This window comes from Temnothorax americanus, unplaced genomic scaffold (assembly GCF_048541705.1).
Source record: "Temnothorax americanus isolate GAGA-0224 unplaced genomic scaffold, ASM4854170v1 Scaffold25, whole genome shotgun sequence".
NCBI lineage: Eukaryota > Metazoa > Arthropoda > Insecta > Hymenoptera > Formicidae > Temnothorax > Temnothorax americanus.
In genome coordinates this window covers 1740075-1763059 of record NW_027509391.1, presented here as the reverse complement: position 1 = coordinate 1763059, position 22985 = coordinate 1740075, and the positions used below count along the sequence as shown (strand labels likewise).

Below are 22985 nucleotides of genomic sequence, written 5' to 3'. Positions count from 1 at the left end.
AAGTTATTAGCCGTGTAAATCGCAAATATGTTAATTTTTATCTCGAGATAGCCGGTCCCGTTAGTCGGTCACGATTCCATTTTTCTACATCGCGATGAAGATAGGGAGAAAACGCGCAACAAGAGATAAGCTTTAATTGCGCTTTAGCGTATATGTAATTAGACGCATTTATTGTTATTACAATTGCAGTTCATTGCAGACCGAGTGTCTGCAATAAACATGATAACAGCAATGTCGCTCAGTATTTTGTTATCTAAAAATATATATATCTAATAGAATATACAGAAATTGATCGCGTCTACTTTCCATTGATCGGCTATCGATTGTTCAACAATATAGCCAGCGTTATATAAAGATTTTTAATCTTGTGGCAGATGGGCTGTGTGGAAAAAATATTAGATAGCGATAACGTCGCCAATGACAGACGCTGATAAACGTTGATCTCGATCAAAACTCGGTTCCGGAGCTTCGAGCACGTGCTTGCTTAAAAGCTGAATCTTGAGACTAACTTTCGATTATGTAAAAAATGATATTAAGCCGAAATAAGATCGCGAAGGGGATCAAAAGATTTATTTAGCTATTACGATAAAATGACGATGTCGCCTATCTTTTTTACAGTGATTTGGAGAAGATGAAGGACGGCATGGGAGAGAAGTTAAGTGTCATCACGTATTTAATGACCTCGTTCTTCGCTTCCGTCATCATCTCGTTCGTGTACGGCTGGAAGTTGACCCTGGTCATGCTAAGCTGCGCGCCGATCATAATAATCGCTACAGCCTTTGTCGCCAAGGTCCAAAGTTCACTCTCGGCTAAGGAGCTGGCGGCCTACGGTCAGGCCGGTAGCGTCGCCGAGGAAGTTCTCGCCGCCATCAGGACCGTAGTCGCTTTTAACGGCGAGCAGAAAGAGGTGGAAAGGTACTCGGAGAAACTCGTGCCCGCGGAACGAACTGGCATCAGGAGAGGCATGTGGTCCGGAATCGGCGGCGGCATCATGTGGTTTATCATATATCTCAGTTACGCGTTGGCGTTCTGGTGAGGATGATGCGTGTTTATTATCGCAAAAAGCATCGCGTTATTCGCACAAGCCTATGGCTCTGTGAATATTTTTTTAAAATTCGATAACTTATTGTTGGATGAGATATCAGAAGTATGTCACGCGTGTCGTAATTGAAAATCTGGTTCTTGGTGATAAAATATATGTCCATTTTTACTAAATGAGCTATAATGAACGTCTGATTGTTCTGACGTTGTTTTGTCTAACGTAATTATTTCGCTTGAATTTTGTATCCATCTTATTTAACAACATGAATAAATTCTCATCTTTCTATAAATATAATATAAAAGCCACGAGATAGATAATTGGGCACTTACGTATATGGAATAGTGCCGTTCCTTTTTACGTAGTTCGAAAAAAAAGCTTTCCCGAGGACGTGTCACGCTCCAAAACGACCAAAAGTAGATTTTCCCCTGCGCGCAGGTACGGGGTGCAATTAATCCTGGACGACCGCTCGAAAGAAGTAAAGGAGTACACGGCAGGGGTATTAGTGATCGTGTTCTTCGGCGTTTTAACCGGCGCGCAAAACATGGGCCTGACCTCGCCGCTTCTCGAGGCATTCGCAATGGCGAGGGGTTCCGCGGCCGCGGTATTCAACGTCATCGATCGCGTGCCGTCGATCGACAGCCTCAGCAAGGAGGGTCGCCGGCTGGACACCGTCAACGGTGAGATCGAGTTCAGGAACGTAGCGTTCCGCTATCCGGCGAGGAAGAACGTTCAAGTGCTCAAGGCGCTGAATCTGAAGATCAATCGCGGCGAAACGGTGGCGCTCGTAGGTGAATCCGGATGCGGTAAATCCACCTGTGTGCAGCTCGTTCAACGGCTCTACGATCCCCTCGAAGGACAAGTCAGTAGCGACTTATTATTAATCGGATTCTTTTTTTTCTCGCCAGAAAGAGTATTCGCTGCTTCGTCAGAATTATTGATTTTCATCGCGTACAACGCACGCAGTGCGGAGCCAAGAATCGCGTTAACTTAAAGACGTAAGAATTTTGGATGCCGCACTTCATTCCTTTGTTTACGCGAGAGACATATTGTAAACCGGTTTATATGAGATTTTTTAATGGCAAAAGCGTATAAAGATAGAGAGCGGCGCGACTCGCGCACTATGACGGGCGTTGTTACGCGGGGAACAAAGTTAATAACAGCACATATAGCGCCATAAATGTCCAAGTGACGTTTTTATCCCTCGCGGAAATACAGCGACGCTGAATAAATGGCGTTGCGCTGTGGTAATTTACTTTCGCGTTGTTCGGAAAATAATTGTTTTACGGTTATCATTACCGTATTACATTTTCCATTATTTCCCGTCGAACGTTTTCGAGCGTCGGTATCGACTCACTTATCCTGTTTATGTTTTCACAACGGGGAAAAGTCGCGACGGGAGAAAATAGTGGGCTCTTTCCGCCACGCTTTCGCGAGAGAGAGAGAGAGAAAGAGAGAGAGAGAGAGAGAGAGAGAGAGAGAGAGAGAGATTGATTGATTGATTGATAAGTATATTTATGCCCAAGCATAGCTAAAGGGCAAAGATAGCAAAATATAGTAATATACAAAATAAAGATACAGTGACACGCAACTTAACTTTAAACGCAACTTAATACTACAAAAGCACATAATCTACAAGCAAACTAAAATTAAAGAAACACAATGCAACTAAATCGAACGCAGGTAATACTAGAAGAAGAAAATACTACAAGTACTCTATACACAACTACACGCTAAAATATCTAAGGAACTTAGTCTGAGAATTCGGATGACAGCAGGTAGGATCGGAGGAGATTCTTAAAAACTGCAATAGTAGTAGCTGATATAATATTGTCCGGGAGAGAGCGCCAAAAATAGATGGCCGATATCTGAAAGGAATTTCTATATATTTCCGTTCGGAAAGCTGGGATATGGAAGGTTTGCGAAGAATAATTTGCAATTCGAGTGGATCTTCTGAGTAATGGGCTAAGTGGGGTAAAAAGTTCACTCAGATATGCTGGCGAGCCCATGTAGATAATACGATACATCTGACAGCCAAGAAAATACAATCTTCTATTTTCTACGGACAGCCACCCTAGGCGTCGTCGATATTGCGTTATATGCTCGTCTTTCCGCAAATCAAAGATAAATCTGATACACAGCAGTTTACAAGTCTCTGTAACTTCAGATTAAGTTCCTTGCTCAAGCCATGATAGACAAGGCAGCAGTAGTCCAAGTGGGGTAGTACCAGAGATGTTACCAGCTTGATTCTAAGTTCGGTGGAAAGAGAATTCTTACTGAATTTCAATTTATACAACAGAGAGAGAAAGAGAGAGAAAGAGAGAGAGAGAAAGAGAGAGAGAGAGAGAGAGAGAGAGAGAGAGAGAAAGAGAGAGAGAGACGATCGGTGTCGCTAGATTCTCATACGATCGAGATCGCGCGCGGTGAAGAATGTCGTTACAATTTTATAACGCAACAGCGATTTTTACGGCGCCAAAGTAGCTGGTTTCCCACAGATCGTTTCCGTGGTACACGCACATAAAAATATGATGACTATTTCTTTCGGCGCGTTACGTTATTTATGTACTCTTTTAATCTCACGTTTTGCTTTACAATTTTGTTTTGCTCGTATTTTTATTTCATAATTCTACCCATATCTATATAATTGCTAATATTTTAATTTTATTGTTATTACGATTCAAAATTGCGAAAACAGTAACGCTCAGCAAAAAAGCAATATATACCTAATTGTAAGATATATATGTGTATTCTGCTTAGAAATTATATTGTTAATTTTATAGCTATTTAAGAAGTCTATCATGCCTATAGCAATTATGTAACAGCGACGTTTGTTTTCAAACGGAGTTCTCCACGTCATTATTGTTCCACTCAACTATCAATTCTCATTTCGCGCGAAATGTTATCACGTTAACACGGCATACGTGTGGGTACATAAAGGGAGACAATTTCCAGGAGTTCCCATATTTTTCTGTGCAGGTCCTGCTGGATGGGGTCGACGTGTCGACGTTGAATGTTCAATGGCTGCGCTCGCACATCGGCGTGGTCGGTCAGGAGCCGGTGCTCTTTGACACAACGATACGCGAGAACATCCGTTACGGAAATGACAGCATTACCGAGGAGGAGATGATCAAAGCCGCGAAGGAAGCGAACGCTCACGACTTCATCAGCAAACTACCGGAGGTGAGCACCGCAGCCCTTTTCTCGTAGTCCAGCCGCGCCCTTTGCCCGTCCGGAATTATAGCTTCCTTTTGGTCGTGCTTCGACAGCTTCATCGGGAAGTCACAGAGCGGGCGAATACGTCGGCGCTGTCACTCGACTGAAAACCGAACGGAGACATTGTATCCGTTCGACATCTGTCTCTTCTACCGAGACTCATCAGCACGTTTGCACGGAATATGTTGAATCGATCGTGGAACGAACGTAATCGCTAATAATGATAATTGTTATTTAGAATCACAATGATGACAATGTTCAAACTTGAAATTGCCAAAATGCTTGAAAACATTTTGATTTTGATAATCTGTAAAATTTTATCACCATGAGAAATTGCGCGTATTCGAAGCTAATCGATGAAATTTCATTAAACGGGAGTTTTGAGATTTCGGCGAGCGTAATTAAAGAACAAAATTAATAATTAACGAAACGAGGGGGTGCGATTTTCCCAAATAATTCTCCGACTAGATATAACCGTTGTCATCGCGCGTTGCGATGTGTTGACAATAGTCTCAGGTGTGCCTGGCAGTCCGCGCGCAAACAGGCGATAAAACACGCGTGTTAAACCGTGCGCGGAGCAAATAACATTACCCGAGATTGCGCATGTGTCAACTATTAGGTGTTTATTAGCGGATTATCGGTAGGTGAATCGATAGTCCCATTGGATCGCTGTCCGCGTTTGCACACACCCATTTCGGGTTTATCCGGTTTATACGTTCGCAAGCGCTACAATTTAACCGCGCAGCTTCCGTATCGTTGGAAAAAATGAGATTTGCACGGGCATCTCGGTGTAAGTTCATCAGAAATGTAATCAGCGCACCCCATTTGCATTGCCGCGATAATATTTGTGGACGGTGACTGCGTTATCTGTTAAATCGCGTCGAATGTACGTGGATTTAATCGACATATCGTACAGCAGGCGTTCAAATACGGCAGAATATAATAGAATGTAATAGAATAGTAGACGATTCGGATGAATTTGTCTCGATTCCAAAAATTAACCTTTTTTGAGACACGTTCTGCGATGTCGCATCCCAATGTCAATTCGCGCACAAAGATCGGAACGATGAAGCGGCCGGTTTGTGAATTCAGGGATACGATAGTCCAGTAGGCGAGAGAGGCTCTCAGATGTCGGGTGGACAAAAGCAGAGAATCGCCATCGCACGTGCGCTGGTGAGAAATCCGGCGATTCTTCTGCTGGACGAGGCGACTTCTGCATTGGACGTTCACAGCGAGGCGACCGTGCAGAGAGCCCTTGACGCGGCAGCGAAGGGAAGAACGACGATTATAGTCAGTCATAGACTCTCCACCATCACGAACGTCGACAGGATCGTGTTTATTAAGGACGGGGTCGTCGTCGAGCAAGGAACCCACGAGGAATTGATGGCGCTCAAAAAACACTATTACGGACTGCATTCCGTCCACGTGGAGAACGCAGCTAAAGGTGCGCTCTAGCTCGTTTATCCGTGAATGTTTAGATATACACGATTAATTTTCCGCTATTCGTCACTATATAGATAGGGCCAGTGCTGCCAAGAGGACTGCTGCCAAGATCGCAATGTCCCCGAAGATGAGGAAGAATCCGCCGTTGAGCAAACAATTTTCCACGTTATCCGCACACTCCCATCGACTCTCTCTCGCGAGATCCGATTCCTCAGAGGAAGATTTGGAAGAGTACGAGAAACCTTATGACGCGCCTATGATGAGGATATTCGGATTAAACAGGCCGGAATGGCCATTAAATTTGACCGGTAATTTCTAGCTAACGGGAACAATGATAGTAGTGAATCTGTTGACATCAGTTCAGGCCTTATGAGATCGTGTAAAAAGTACAAAAAGAATCGAGTAGTAAAATATCAATAAAAGAAGAAATAATTTACGATTTCTTGCAGGATGTATCGCGGCAGGGGTGGTAGGCGCTTCCTTCCCAGCCTTCGCTATTATATTCGGTGACATTTACTGGGTACTGAATCTTCCCGACCCCGCCGACGTCATGAGATATACCATTTTTCTCTCGATACTCTTCATTGTCATCGGCGTGATCACAGGTATCAGTACTTTCCTGCAAATGTACATGTTCGGCCTGGCAGGCGTGCGTATGACGACGCGAATAAGGAAGACGGCGTTCAGCGCGATGCTGAAGCAAGAGATGGGCTGGTACGACGAGGACTTGAATAGCGTAGGCGCGCTCTGCGCGAGGCTCTCGGCGGACGCCGCGGCCGTCCAAGGCGCGACTGGAACTCGCATCGGCTCCATGCTCCAGGCCTTCTCGACCCTCGTGATCGGAATCGGCATATCCTTGTATTACACCTGGAAGATGACGCTGGTCTCGGTGGTGTCAATCCCGCTGGTGCTCGCCGCGGTGTTCTTCGAAGCGCGAGTCATGGGCGGCCAGGGTATGCAGGAGAAGAAGAAAATGGAGTCGGCCACTCGGGTAGCCGTCGAGGCGATAACCCACATACGTACGGTCGCCAGTCTCAACAAGGAGGACGTCTTCTTCAAGAGATACTGCGTGGAACTGAACCGCGTCGCCCAGGCAACGAGAATCAGAAACAGGCTGAGAGGTTTAGTGTACTCGTGCGGCCAGACCACGCCGATGTTCGGTTACGCCATAAGTTTGTATTACGGAGGATACCTGGTGGCCAGAGAGGGACTCGAGTACGATAAAGTCATCAAAGTGTCGGAAGCGTTGATCTTCGGCTCGTGGATGCTCGGACAGGCGCTCGCCTTCGCGCCGAACTTCCAAACGGCTAAGATCTCGGCCGGCAGAATCTTCAAGCTGCTCGACAGAGTTCCAGAAATCACTTCGCCACCGGGCTCAGAGGGAAAGGATTTAGACTGGGTGAGCTCGCTTTGATATTCCGCATATTCGGTTTGTAAACTCGGCTACGTGAAGTAGCCCGCGAGTATACATAACGCGTTTTGAACACTGCGCACTTTCTTTTCGTTATACACGTGTATTTAGTTGCGGTCATTAAATGAATAATATTTGCGAGATTCAAATTGCTGCTGGCTTTGAATCGCCAATATGTGAAATGTAAAATAATAATAATGAACGAAAGATAAGACATGTAATTAAATTTTGCTAAGAGAATAGAAAATTTGCGCAAAGAACGTAAAGTAATGAAGAGCGGGACGTGTACATAATTAGTTTTAACTTTTAATTAATGTCTTACAAAGTTAATCGAAATTTACGCGGCACTGAACATATAGGATTTAAATTGGCTACTAAATCGTAAAATTATTAGCCTTAGTGATTTGTTTTAACACACGTGCCGAGTGTCATTGGAGGCCGACGTGATTTACGTGTTTCATTACGAAATAATTTCCCTTGTAAATGAAGTAAATGAGTTCCCAACTGAATAATCAGACTAACAAAATCGAATTGATCGAATTGAAAGCGAAGAAATGTTTGCATATTTTTATGTATAAAAAACAAAACGAGAATTCGATATAAGTGAACTTGACCGATATGTGCATGATGTGTATAACACAAGTAGATAGAAATAAGACTTATACGGTATTTAAAAAATTCGTATAAATTCCAAAGATAGTTTCGAAGAACAAAATTATCAACAGTCTGTTTTACAGTTTTCCGAAATCTTTGTAGAAGCGCTTTTATCTCGTTGTAAGACGCAAAATCAGTGTAATGCAAGATTTATTACATACAGCACGCTAAATAGTACTCTATTATTTAATCTATTATTAAAAAGATTATTAACGAGATCTCTAACAGAGCCACATAATTTATAATGCACTCGACAAACTGCTCACGTAACCACGTTGCATAGAGCGCGCAGGGATTGCAAACAGTTTTGACGATTCGCGCAACGTGCGCGGCGGACGTGCAAATTAATCCGATAATTACCGCGACGCCTTACCGTAAATGCCGCTGATTGCCGGATGCAAGTTTCATCTTCGCATCGAAACGCGGTTTTCCGTTTCGTTTGCAGTGCATCGTGTTTGTAAACGTACCCGCGCGCGCAAGGCGGAACACCGCTGTGCAAATGATATTACATCCGTTAGAAATTTACGGCTGTTTGATAAGCATTGCTCCGAGCAGTGTCTCGTTAATTACGTTCAAAACGCGAAATTGATTTTGTTGAGAACCAAAACCGGTATCCGAGAGTACTTGGCGTAAATTAAATCAAGCGTACTCCGCGTTAAATATCTCCAAATCATAATCCAGTTGATCGTGCCGTTGCAATAATTGTCCCCTTACAATAACTCCGAAGGAAAAAAAAAGAAATGAAGCTCCTCCGCCTCCTCTGCTTTCCGTATCGCGGGATTTAGAAAAGGCAAGCGACGCGCAAATTACGGGATTAACGCGAGTCCTCGAATCTTCCCTCCCCGGCTAACGAGCCGCTTTGTGTTTTTGCCCTCGCAGAAGGCAGACGGCTTGATACAATATTCGAAGCTCAACTTCCATTATCCGACGCGGCCAGAGATGCCGGTGCTCAATGGGCTAAATTTGATCGTAAAACCGGGCCAGATGGTGGCCCTCGTGGGTCAGAGCGGCTGCGGGAAATCCACCTGCATTCAACTGCTGCAGCGGCTCTACGATCCGCTCTCCGGCACCGTGACATTGGATCGACGTGACATCGCCTCGGTTTCGCTGGGCAGGCTGAGATCGCAGCTCGGCGTCGTCGGGCAGGAGCCGGTGCTCTTTGACAGAACGATCGCGGAGAACGTCGCTTATGGCGACAACAGTCGACAAGCGTCCATGAACGAGATCATCGAGGCCGCCAAAATGTCAAACATCCATACATTCGTCTCTTCGCTACCATTGGTTAGTTTGCCGATGTTATACAATACCCGCGTATGAGTTACGCGCAGCGAAAAATCTGGAGTATATTTAAAAAAAAAAAAAAAAGAGAGAAACAAGAGCCTTTTTGTACTGCTACGTGTAATGAAAATACCACGAGAATATATGTATATAAATGTAATGTTAACATTACAATAGGTTTCAAAAAATTTTTAAAAAGTTACAATTATTCGAAAGAAAAGAGAATAAAATATAAAAACTATGGGGAGAGAATTAATGTATTAATATTTCATTAAAGTATTATTAATACTTTGTAACCATTTCTTCTATCTCTGCAATTAAATATAATCCTGTTTCTTTTCTTCGCTTGCTTATTTAGGGTTACGACACGAGGTTGGGATCAAAGGGCACTCAGCTTAGTGGTGGGCAAAAGCAACGAATAGCAATCGCACGTGCGCTATTGAGAAATCCTCGAGTCTTACTGTTGGACGAAGCCACTTCAGCCCTCGATACTCAGAGCGAGAAGGTGAGAACCGTTACGCTGCTCTCCTAAAAGAAACTACTCGCGAATAATTTTTTTCTTTCTTTACCTCAATGTCAGAGAATATGTTTTATTCTCGAGTTCGAATAGTGCTCGGAAATATAAAATAAGAGCAATAAACGAGCCCATGACAAAAGTGATTGCATCTAAACTAAAACGCGTCCATGAATTGTTGCGCAATATTACCAGGAAGTCGCTTATTAACCGTACAAAACGGTCTACGCGAGATTCGCAGAGCGGAACAATCGCTATTCGGATGACGTGTCCAACTTCCGTTTTTTTTTTGCACGGTGTAGGGTGTACGATTTCTCGATTAACGGTGTATCATATAATTCCCGAGATTGCACTTCGGCGCTGGAATCACGTCGCAGGCCGCCGATGACGAGATCGACACACGGCGAGATTGGAAGTCCGATTGAAAATTTTCCGAAGGGGCACGGGGCCGTTATCGTTTTCGCGAAAGACCGACCGGCGACGGGCAATCGAGTTAATGGTCGTCGGAAGTGACGGAAGCGACGGTTTGTTTCGGCCGTGTGTCTCCCTCGGGCGTCATCCGCGGATTTTCTTCAGCAAAATTTCACCGGCGGAAACGCGTACTTCGTAATGCCCGGCTGCTATACAGTTGTTAAGAACGTCTGTTGCACTCTCGCGCGAAATTTCGCTGCTTCAGTCGACAGGAAGATAGCGCTTGCACATGGTGCTTGTTTTTTTTTCCCCCATTCGCTCGTAGGTTGCATTAACTCCGAGTCAGCATCGAGTTTTTAGGTCAATCCATTTTAGCTACGTTTTCCTTTACGCTGCACGAAACAAGTGTATATTCATGTTTTGTATGAGAAAGGAAACGAAAAACGCAACGAAAATACAAATGGAATAGACAGACCTTATACAAGGAAAAAAAATATAAACTTTATTTTTAAGAGTTGTTTCTACACAACTGGAATCTCTAAAATCTGTATGAAAATTGTCCCATTTCAAATTGCAAAATAATGAGAGATTAGAGAAATTAGAAATGACGCTTATAATTAATTTCTCGCGCACGATCCAAGCGAAGCGATTCGCATTTTTAATGAGAGACGGAGAGAGTGGGCGGCTATTGAATACAAATACGTATAGCACAATACACGTATAGCACGTAAACATCGCGGAACTATTTCCGATAAGCAATAACGTGTGCGATAGTCGGCGGGATCGGATAATAAATATCTGAGTATTTATATACGGTGTCCACTGTGCAGCGGAGCGTCGACTGTGCGGCGATTTCGCGGTGATCTAAACTATCGCGCGGTGAGTGCAGCGCGGCGGGATGAATATTAACGAGACCCAGGTGAATTTAGATGAAAAATACAGGTAGAAAGTGCGAGTCAAAGAGCGCGCGGCGAAATAATGCCCGCATATTATGCGGCTGTATGGCCGACACGCGTTGTGTATATGATAATTCTGGCGTGTTCGATTAAAACCCGGTGATACTCCCGCATCGACCCTCTGTCGCAGGAACGGCTCAAATTGCATAGCCGCGCAATCACATTTTTTCCATTCCCACGCGTAAAGCAATTTCATTAAAAAAAAAAAGATTATCACGGCACGCGATAATCTGTCAAACAGCCTGCAGATGCCGACAGCGAGATATATTTCTTTTATTTTCTCTCTCTCTCTCCCCTGATCCCTCATTCTCGATGTCGAACTGCCGGATGAACCGGCTACCGCGCCATTTCCGGTATTATCGGCGCTAACAATCGGAAATGTTCGGTTTTACGAGCAAGCGGTTGTTGCACCCCCGTTGGGAAACGACTTCGTCGCGGCCAAATGAATTTCGCGGCAATATTGTTTCCGTATCGACCCTCTTCCCCCCCCTCTCTCTCTCTCTCTCTCTCTTTCTCACGACGTCGCCCATCCCTCCGTTTGTCGTCGGGTCCCGTAAAACGGGAAAGTGCTTACGTTCGATTAGCCCCTCTAAGCGTCGCGCCCGAATCGCTTCCCTGATTTAAATTATGTTCCGCGTTAACACGGCCGCTCACGTTAATTACTCAGCGTTTACGGGATTAGTTTTGGGAAGATGTGCTGAATAATTTATACCCCGGGAACGCACAAGGAACATGTACGTGCGACGTTGTATTATTAATGTTAATTTGTTTTTAACACTTCTACACTACCACGCAGCACGCCCCGCTTTACGTAATGGATGTCATATATATATATGCAACGCGCGATACCGAAAGTTAAAATTTATAGCATACTATTTCAAAAATAAATTGCATAAGCAGTGAATAATTTTTTATATCGCGTTAGAGACATAAATTCTGTAAGGGGAGATAATTCTCTGTTTGTAATTGTGGCTTTTTTAAATGATACAAGAGATACATTATTCCAACGCAAGCGATTAATTCTCGGGTACACCTCCGATATTAATTCGTATAAAAATATACTGGAACAGAAGATTTTTTTTAAACGATTATTCGAACGATCCTTTATTAAATTCCGAGAACAACGTCTCCATTTTAATCTCTCGTATGAGATCTTTGCCGATGAACAAAATATAGAAAATGATAGCCAACCTAACGATCGTTTACATTTATATTCTCGTCGTCGTTGTCGACGACGTGTCCTCGGGAAACAGCCTATCGCATTAACCGATATTTTCTGCGTGCAGGTCGTGCAGGCGGCCCTGGACAAGGCCATGCAAAACAGAACGTGTATCACCATAGCCCACCGTCTGGCCACTATAAGGAACGCCGACGTGATCTGCGTGCTCGATCGGGGATCCGTGGCCGAGATGGGCACTCACGACGATCTGATGGAGGCCGATGGTCTCTACGCTCACTTGCACAATCTTCAGGAGTCCACTATACAGTAGTAGAAGAGCGACCAGGCGTCGGATTCCTTCGCTTTTTCCTTCTTCGCGTGCGACTCGGCCGTCGCGGTGCATCGGGCATCTTGAAGGCGCGTGAACCGAATCGGAAACGCGGTCGAGCGCGTGGAAAGCGGAGGAGAATCAAACCGCGCGAAGACCACAGCGCGGAACTCGAGTGGCCCGCCGCGCCGTCGCCACCACCGAGAGGCTCGTCGGCCACGAGATGTCGAGAAACACAAGCGCGACGTTCAAAGGAACGGATGCGCCAGCACAGAAGACGGATCTTGTAGCTTTACGGAGGTTTCAATGGCTTATTCACCGATTCCGCAGCAAGCACGACAGGCAGCACCGTTCGCGGTTGAGATCGCTAATCGAGGATCGAGTGACTTATTTGCGACGTAAACTCGGTCGCAAATCGAAATCCGGGCTTTTATTAATGTCAGAATTCTTGGATTTAAGTTTCAGCGCCAGTGAAACACACGCGGTTTGAATAATCCTATAATATCAACTTATCGGTCAGCATTCATCGTTTTACACATGTCGATACGAGTAAATTACGATAGCATTACCGCGACTTTTTGACGACTGAAATACGCATTTGCATATTTTGACAGATATTTCATTAAGTTAGCGCGTGTCTTACAATTAGATAAGTAGTCCTCATTGTCACTAACTGATGAAGGCTGACGAAGCGAATACAATGAATATTCGCCCACTCTTTCCCTCCCTTTTTCCCCCCTCTGCATTTTCTCTATATGACCATTTCATCCGTGCTTATCACTTCTTCTCTGATAGTTTTATAAAAAATGTTTTTGCGGGTGATAGACTTAAGTCCCCTCTGTCAAAAGCCTTTTACCGGGGACTTGCACGTTACTTTCTCCTGGCGGCCACGTTACTTCATTAGGCATTGTACCTCGCGCACCCACGTAACGATCCATCCTTCTAGACGGCGAAACGCGTCACATGCTGGCATTATTCATAATGGCAAGCGACATAATAGACTTTACCGTCCCTCCATCTCGCTGTTATTCGTACGCGTCGACTTTTCTCCCCGAGGCATTTTCTCAGGTAATAATATTTCTTCGTGCGCGCGCACCACACGGAGTTCCTACGATCTTTATGAGAGCCGTCATATCTCGTGACGAGTGCTAAGAAATTTGACCGTTCTTCTTTTATATATATATAAGAAGAAAAGACACAATCGGGTAGAAAAAGAAAATATACAGGATTCTTTCGATGACGTTAATATCAGAACCAAGAATTTATCATCCACATCCGCTATTCTATCCTGCCGGTCGAACGAAAGATCGGTGCTTTGGTCTGAATAGATGCAATTAGCGTAATTAATGTTATTGATCTACTACGCCGACGCCCCTCTCGTGTCCCGCTAGATTAGATAGACAATGTAGCCGAATCGATCGATTTGAGAAACGTAATTCGTGTAACAAGGCGTGAAAGTGGCGACAGGTGTTCAAGGACATGACATATATAAGAGTACTCCTCCATCGCCGTTGCCGTCGTCGTCGTAATCTCGACAGCGCTGTAGCGGCACTTCAAGCGACGTAACATAAAAAATGTGTAAATGTATTTCTCCAGGAATAATATACGCTCCGACCGCACCCGACCCTACGCGTTTCCTCACTTCTCCACTTTTACCTGAAAAATTCAGATGTTCATCTTTATTCTCTCGCGCAGTAAAAGGAGGGGGGTTCTCTCTCCTCACTCGGATATCTGATGTTAAAATATAGCGAATTCACCCGTATGGGACGAAACGTCGAATATAAAAAATTCGCAGGAGAGACGTAATAAATTATCTCCGCCCTTTTCCCATCAGAGCCTTAATGACTACACGTTAGTTTAACGGACTCGTTGTTACGTGACGGACAAGTATAACGAAGATAACGAGGTCGAGCAGCGACGAGGGATGACAAGGGATGCGTACAGGGTATTTGTTGGATCGTGGGAGGAAATACTCTCTTTCGCCAGAAAATCTATGTGCTCGCGAGCATGTGCTGAATTCGATCGAGGGGAATTATGTAAAGCGGTGCTCGTGTGTACGGGTAAATTTATTACCGCAATAACAGTCAAATGTGTACGACATGTAGGCGAGGAATAAATAAAATGAAATAGGAAATATATATTTACGCGAAGAGACGATTCCGGCGCGTAAGGGTCCGGATTTCTCCTTATACGAAAACGGCTTCCTTCGCGAGAAGCGAAAATCGATAATCGCGAAACAATCAGCGGTCCATGCGGTAGAATGGCGATCGACTTTTCGAACGGGCAGCGGCTGTCATAAATTATACGTCGCAGCAGAGTCACATTTCCCGATTATATTCTCCCGACACCACGGGTGCCTTCTCTCCTTAGGCCTTAATAACAAGACTCGCCGGCGCGAAGGCTTATCGGCTTTGGCGATGATATACGCTCGATGGCGAAGGGCGTGTAAAAAGGTCCGGGACGATTTTTCAAAATTTGCCCCTTCGGCTTAAGGGAGCTGTCGCGTCTCAAACATCGTCGCGATCCATTAGTCGAGAGATAATGTTGTGTAAACATGTCGCGCGGCCGGGTGCAAAAGAGCGATCGTTGCTAATCGAGATACAATGGGACAAATAAAGGGTGACTGCTAATCGCACATGTCAGAAATAAGGACTAATCTTTGCTTCGGAGAAGAGTTCTATAAAATCTGTATCTATTTAAAATCTAACTATTTATATATAAAAAATTAAAAATTAACATTAGTTTATATAGATTTATATTGACAAAAGAAATAATTATGTAAATATTATCAATTATATCCATACGTTTAATTGCAATTCTAAAAAAATGGTTTAAATCAGAAAAAAATAATGTGCCCTTCGTAACTCTTCTCGATATTCGTTAATCGTGAATAACTACTTAATATTAAGGCCGTCATAATTTAAGAACTTAAGAGATCTTGCAATTAATTAAGCGAGAACAGAGATCAAACTACCTCGTTTTGGATGTATAAAAAAATGCTAGAATCCGAAAAATTTTACGTATAATTTTATGAAACATGCATATCGAACTGTCGTGTACATCTCCAGTGATACGAACATGAGATATTAAAAGCTTTTGTTATAAAAGAGAAATATCATTGTAACGTAATAATAAAGAAAGCTACAAAACAAAAAAGAAGCTCGCGAGAAGAACGCGATCTAATTACAATTCCTTTCTTCCCTTCTCCAATGTCTTTTTTTTTTCTCCCCGGCATTCTGCTCTGCATTATTGGTACGCGAAGGAATTAATTAATCAGATGAAGATGACGTTTATAAAGAATGTTTTATATTGGCTCATCCTTCATAATTCCACGATGAACTTGGGGTCGAGTTTTCCTTAGGAAAAATTTGACGGAAAAATCTAATTACGAGAACGCTTAAAACTTGAGAAGCTGTAAGAACCTCTAACAATTAAATAATAATTTTTTCGCGATAAGCTGAATTATCGGATGGAAAGTGTCGATCTTAAGTAGCGTTGATCGTCTCGAGAGGCAATATCAACTTTTTATATCGTATATATTATACTTTTATGGCGCAATTTATATTATGAGACAAGAAAGGCCACGTCTTTATCTTGTCTGCCGCCACCCACCGTCTCATCACAAGTATATCTATTTTTATTACATTTTTATTTATATTACCGGCGTCGATATGAGAAAGGGGGAGGATATGAATGAAGGGCAAGTTACCGATTAACAAGGGCTCTCCGCCTCGTTTCTCACTTGAAGCAGCGCCTGGCCGAGGTGAAACTTATCGGAAATTAAATTATCATACCCGTCTCACTCCCGTTAGGATCGTTATTTTTTATTTCGCCGGAGATGTCGTCGAAATTCATCCATGGCATAAAAAGTCTGTAAACTCTCGTGCGCGCAAAAAGGGAAGAGAAAGGCGATCATTTCTATTTCATTATCGTTGTCGAAATGTCATCGAAGAGAGAAAGCTGCGGAAGGTTTGAGGATTATTCAGAAAGAATATCAATTCAGAAAGCGAATATCAAGTTCGATGGGTGGTGACGACCCGAGAGACAGGTATTGAAAGAGAAAGAGAGAGGGAGGGAGATAGAAAGAAAAAGGCAGAATTTGTCACAAAGCTTGAGTGAATTTGCAAAGTTACGAGACTGTGCGACGGCTGCAATGGCTATTGGAGTTTTTAAGCGAACTTCCGCCGATGCCGCTGTACAAATTCCAGGGGGAAATAAGTCGCGCACGTCTGGTCCACGTTTTATTTCACGTTCATCAGTTAAATTGATATAAAATAAGTAAAATAAATTACAGTCTTTCTCCCTCTCTCTATTTATACGAAGTTTATAAAATGGTCTTTTATTTATACGAGATTGGCTGGTATTAATTATGGCGAATGGGGCGTAATTTAATTATTAATTACGAAATATTAATTATTCTAGATTGCCGGCTGACAGTTCTGGCCTGGTTATGCGTTGAAATTCTATATCGGAAGGAGGCAAACAACTATATCTACATTATGAATGAGATCAATCTATCTATTATTGTTTTTTAAGTCTTCAATATTGAAAGTATTGACATAATTATTTTAAAAGATTTAAGAAAATAACTGTATTTTAATAATTTGAATTTCATATATATATTGTATACACATTTTAAAGATATGCTAAGTACATATAAGCACATATGTTAAAAGAGAGAAAATAATTAGTAATTAAAGCTGTAATAATAAATCAAATTATAATTATGCTTAAATTGCAACTGACTTTTCCATTAAAAAGTCACGTTTAGAAATATCTTGAATTAATATATTCGGCAAGTTTGCAGCGAGGCTAAATCGAGAAACATTGAACTAATAATAATGCTTAGCTGCACGACGCAGACGAAATTTTGGGACAGAATTTAGCATAGGTCGTTGTGGTTGGGTGTCAATTAGCATTCAGTGAGGAACGTCGTCCTTTGTTGTATATGTACCAAGAGAACTGGTCCGGGCGTTTCATGGGGGATCGTGCCAACTAGGTGGATGGCGTAGAAATGGCGGTCGGGCAAACGCCGGGGTGGATGTAGACACGTTTGAATAAGCACGCGCGGCAGTGAAGAAGAAGGGATAGTGTAAACAGATACATATCAGTAGTAGGACACGAAGAGGGTCGGACGGGCCAACCCATCTTCATTATTTATTGCTGAGACCGCAAATGTCCGTGATGGCTTTATCATTATTAAAGATTATATCACCGCGAGCTTTTTCCCCAAGCTTTTAGCCCAAAAATCGGGTGCAAAATATCACCCGGTAAGGAAAACAGCGAAAAAATAACGTCCGTTTGCAGAGTGAAAATAATAAAATACAACGTTACCGGTATTACTTCAAAAATTTTCACGTGCGAGGTATTTTGCGAAGCTCAGTCGAAATTGTTTTTCACGGAATGCATATTTCGACATATAAAAAGGGAGGGAAATAGATTCAATAAAAATACCGACATATTATTCGAAGCTTCACACGAAAGAGATGTGGTAAAAATACGAAATCCGGCAATCTCGTTAATGGTCGGTGTTAGTTTCTAGGTCCTAACTAACTTGCAATGCGCGACGATAACACAGTGCACATAGGTATAGAATTAGAAAACAAAGTATAAATAAATCGAAATATATATATCCATAAAGGGAAGGTAGAGAAAGAGAGAGAGGGGGAAGGGAGGGAGGAGAAGAGAGATAGAAAGAGACAATCGGGTTGCGAGCGCCGTTGTAGGTCCCTACTGCAAGCCGTCGCGCATATAAATCAGCATAAATTGCAATGCAGGGATTCCGTAGTCGCTATGCATGCATCGTCTGCGTTTCGTACGTACGCGTTTAGCAACAGCACAGGTGCGATACTCATGCGGGATGCTGGCCGTGTGCAACCAGCGGCGGTAACCGGAAGAAACAGCTTTGTTGACTCGTCGTAACGACGAAACAGTTTGCTCCGATTTCTTTGACACGTGTAAATATCTCCAAATTCTAAGCTCACCGTTATCACGCTACTTACTGAGCGCGAATAAAATCATCCGCATCCTATGCACGTTCGATGTTGAGTAATTAATATTAATACGAAACGATAAGAAAAACTATTAGAATAAAAATATTTGATAATTAATTTAAAAATGTAAGTCTCATTTCTATATATATATATATGTATCTTCTTACATTTATTTGTCGTGTTTATTATTATTTATACATAAAAATTATATGATTACGGTTTCAAAAAGTTTTCTTGTTAAATATTTTTAATAAGTAATCTAGGAAGTGCAAGCATAAATATTGCAAAGCGTGTCCATCACGCGCATGACATTTAAAACGAAGTGCTTTCTCAAAATTGTCCCACTTACTCAATAATGCGTCAACGATGTAATAGCTATAATTTCGTGCAGGTTTTGAATATATCATTCAGGAAAAGCGGGGTATATCGATCAAGGATAATGTCAACATCCGATGTGTGCGGAGTTGTCGCAAAAATGTTTTTCTTGGGCAAACCTATGAGATGGCAAGCGGTGGTATTGCGTTTTCAACGTCACGACTGAATCAGTCTTTACGGACTTTCGTTTAACTTGGCGGCTTTAGTATACGGCTTTGTTGCCACGCTGTTTTCATCCACCGGTGCGTTTTCTCAATGGCGAAACCGCAACGCGGACTTTTCATATCTCGGATTTCTGTCGCGCTAGATCCAGGATCGTTCCGAGGATCACCTACCTATATACCTGCCGGATAACCGGTCGCCCTTATATCTCCCGTCCAGTCCATCCAATACCGCAATTCCGATAAAAATCTTAGCAAACTAACCACGCGCCAGAAATTTTTTTACGATATTCTCCATTCGACGAAAGCAGCAACGCGGTCATTGAAAAATTTAAGGGGGACGTAATTCAGGAAACCCTGAAAGAACTATCTTTCTGTCTATCCTTTTTCCAGTTATTTTATTTAAACCCTTATATTTTGTGTAAAAAAAATGAAATAAAATTTCGGTACATTCCTGCAATTTAAAGTGAGGCAAAAGACCTATCTCTACAATGCTTATATCATTAAGCCAAAAAACGTGACATAAAATTTTGATAAAAGATATTTGTACGTACATGTGGGCTGCAGCTTCGTAATAACATTTTTCAACTTTGAATACGTAAATATATTATTGATATAGTCCTCCTAAAATATATCACCCGCTTTAAAAAGCACATCTCATTTATGTCGTGTCGAAAGAAAAAACCTCGGATTTTTGTAACATTGGAAAAATTTTGCATTTATAATATTGAAGAGACAGTCGGTGTGTCATATATCACTCGATAACATAAGCATGCAATAACAAACAAACTGACTGGAACGTCGTAAATATTTTAACGCGCGCTCGAAAGCGTGCGCTCTTGAATCACAGTCGCGGTATCGAGCTGTCGCAACGATGTATCTCGGAAGCGGAGACACATTTTCGTTTATCGCGATATCGATTGTGCAAGCGGCGACTCGAATTCGAATTTGTAATCAGCCCGTACGTTCCCGGCTCATCGCGATCCGCGTCGACGCGGGGTAAACCGCAAGCCGTGTGCGCTCGCGAAAAAAAAAGCCGACGAAAAAATACGACGGGGAGAGATTATCGACACACCGATAAATTCGACAATTTTATGGACCGTTTATTGATACCGTCGTTTATACTGTGGCGAAAACGTACACGTCTGCCGCGCGCGTGCAGATAAGAGCAAAAATCATCGGCGACACGCCGAAAGAAAAGACGAGCCTGATGGAAAATGCATATAGGATCCAACGTAGGCATCAGGCAACGTAAATTTACGAGTTTATGTCGCTGGCCAGAAACGAGCTCGTAATTCTTCGGTTCGAACTGAAGGACGTTGGCACGTCCAGCTTGGGATCCTTTTGAGGACATTATGCAAAAACAGCGTCGCGACGTTTTCCTCCTCCCGCGCGTAGCGAGTTACGCATTTGTTTACGCAAATAATGATCCGTGAAATTCAAGAAACTTTTTATATCCGGCACAGATTTAGATTTATTTCCTGTGTGTGCGCACGTGTCTAAATGTTATAATTTATATCAAAAATTCAAAAACTGTTTATTTTTGCAGAAATAAGTATCTTATTGAGGGAGCTAATATAAATGTTAGAATTATTTCTTATTGAAACATTATAAAGTTATTGAAACTTTTATATTTCAATTTTCTACACAATCTAGAAATAAATTTTAAAAATATTATTTTTTAATAAGTTCTTTAAGTTTTTTCATTAACTTTATTTGTTTCCAGAAATTTCTATCTAATTTTTTGAACAAAATATTTATGAGCAATATTTCTATTTAAAAAAAAATTTTTTAAAGAATAAACGATACTATAAGCAGAAGCAACAGTTTCGCATTAATTGAATTATGTATTCTCTGTAACTACCCTCTAAAATACACAAATTTTCGTCGCCACATAATACAATAACTTTAACCAAAAATTACTTTGTTCAATTATTACTTTATCATATTTACTTGGCGTAAACCTCTTAATTTCATTATTCTGTAGAAAATACAAGTGGAATACAGTTAATACAGAGCGCGTACATTTGGCGTTTCTTTTTACCTTGTTTGAAGAAGGTAAATTTCATACGGATTCAGATTACTTTGGGATTTACGCTCGTTTTTTTATCCAACGAATTTGCCATTTTGCCGTAGATTAACGATGATAGCGAGTATAAAAACGAAAATAATAGCACGGTAAAAATGGAGCACTGGCATGCGAGGAAAAAATTTTTCGTAGAAGATTACTCTTGTATTTTCATAATTAATTTTGTTGCTTGTTATACTCTAATTAGTTCGAGCTACAATAATTAACAGGATGCGGTCGAGCATAATGTTTGTGGAAACTCTTGTTGATCAAGCACAATATATTAATTTGTAAATACTAATTGATATTGACATGTTGACGTAACAATAAAATATAGTAAAAAAGATTTAAGTTAAATTATTATTAAGATATGTTTTGTAATTTACTAAGCTTTATAACTTGAATTCTTCCATTTTCTTCTTACCATTTCTAATAAAAGTCTTTTTCAATACCGCGAGATATCGATGTATTGCAAAAATATGTATTCATCAATTATCAGTATTGTGTTTTTGATATGTAAGGAAAAGAAAAGTAGAGTTTAATATAAATTGATTTTACATGTTTTAAGTCAATTTCAAGTAAAAACTTTTAAGTTTTTAATAAAATCTGTAATAATACCTTCAATACAGTTTCTGTTATAGAAAAAATTGATTATTTTCTCGAAACTATATATTCAAAACTGTCTCTGGTTTATTATTTATTCATAATTTACTTATAAAACTACTCCTTTCTCTCTCTCTCTCTCTCTCTCTCTCTCTCTCTCTCTCCTAATTATTATAATTAATTTGTTCGATGCTTTTCCTTTGACGTTTACTTCTAACTCGAACGACAAATAATGACATGTTTATTATTTAAATATTTTCGAGAAACTGGGAAAGTAAAAGCCGACGATTCGAAGCATCGAAGAGGAACAAGTCCGATGATGAACAAGCGCGCGCCTGAGTTATTATTTTTTTTTTTTTCGTCGTTGGTTGCGTGTGCATGCAGCCTGAGGGTGAAATCCGATTTTCCGTGGACTTGCCCGCATTGTGCAGCTTTGCAACGGTGCAGTATAACGCCGTTGTCTCATATCCCTGCATCCTATTGCACTTGATGCGCATATCACAGTGCATCTCACGATGCAAGCGCAAGTAACGAACGTGAGCACGAACAACGCTAACAACCAATACCCTCCTAATGACGTTTTAATTTTAACGGATGTCGCCCGATAGCTGAATCCTTTATATGTAACATTCATAGCTATTACGCTCCTGTGTCATCTCCATTTATCCCCTTTCTCTTCGAAATTTCTTTTGTGATGTTACATTTTCATCGCTCGCTCTAATATACGACAGTAAAGTACGATAGCAAAACTCGCAAGATAGCAAAATGCTTCCTATTTTCTCGATATTTAAGCTTTTTGGCCTTATCTCGCACGTGTTGGTCCTTACATTCCAAACGGGAAAGTCACGCAACTAATAGTTACAGTACGCTATTTATAAAACAGAATTGCTACGTGGAGCTCGTGCTTTATAAAATGATAACGGTAGAAACGGTAGGTTAGTATTTAAATGCTATATTTAATATAATTTCGCATGAATTGAGAAATAAAAAGGACTAATTAAAAAGTAACGATAATCAAGTAGAATCCTTTTGCCTTCACACACGTACCTTATTGTCGCACGAAACATTAAATAACATTCTCACGAAATATACTAAATTCGATAACTTTGTCTTTCTACAATAATTAATTAATACTTCTGTTTCAAAGCGGAGCTGTCGCTAATTAATAGAATTCAACGAACGAGGGCAATGGACGAAATTACGGATTGCCTGCAGTGTCTTTTATCCCGGGCGTCGACTGTAGAATTATACGAACCTCGAAAAGTGACAAATGATGTTAACAATTTTACCTATTCCAGAAAAGTGCATCCGATTAATGCCGCCTCTCTGACAATTCACATCATTAGATTTTATGTACCGTAGAGCACAACGAGGCGCGC

At 41.6% G+C, this 22985-nt stretch overlaps 1 protein-coding gene and 1 long non-coding RNA gene across 14 annotated transcripts in view; one reads left to right on the top strand and one right to left on the bottom strand.

The window, feature by feature from the left end:
- The window catches only part of Mdr49 (Multi drug resistance 49), a 56304-nt gene extending 41221 nt beyond the window's left edge, over nucleotides 1-15083 (top strand). For all 13 annotated transcript variants that reach the window (XM_077408778.1, XM_077408781.1, XM_077408779.1 and 10 more), the window contains 9 exons: nucleotides 619-1032; nucleotides 1478-1901; nucleotides 4016-4219; nucleotides 5345-5696; nucleotides 5770-6003; nucleotides 6145-7094; nucleotides 8640-9041; nucleotides 9397-9543; nucleotides 12206-15083. In XM_077408778.1, the coding sequence (XP_077264904.1) occupies nucleotides 619-1032; nucleotides 1478-1901; nucleotides 4016-4219; nucleotides 5345-5696; nucleotides 5770-6003; nucleotides 6145-7094; nucleotides 8640-9041; nucleotides 9397-9543; nucleotides 12206-12409 (3331 nt within the window). In that variant the 3' untranslated portion in view covers nucleotides 12410-15083. The remainder of the gene's footprint in view (nucleotides 1-618; nucleotides 1033-1477; nucleotides 1902-4015; nucleotides 4220-5344; nucleotides 5697-5769; nucleotides 6004-6144; nucleotides 7095-8639; nucleotides 9042-9396; nucleotides 9544-12205) is intronic.
- LOC143898959 (uncharacterized) overlaps nucleotides 1-22985 on the bottom strand; it is a 190597-nt gene that overhangs the window by 45832 nt on the left and 121780 nt on the right. The gene's annotated exons all lie outside the window — the stretch shown is intronic.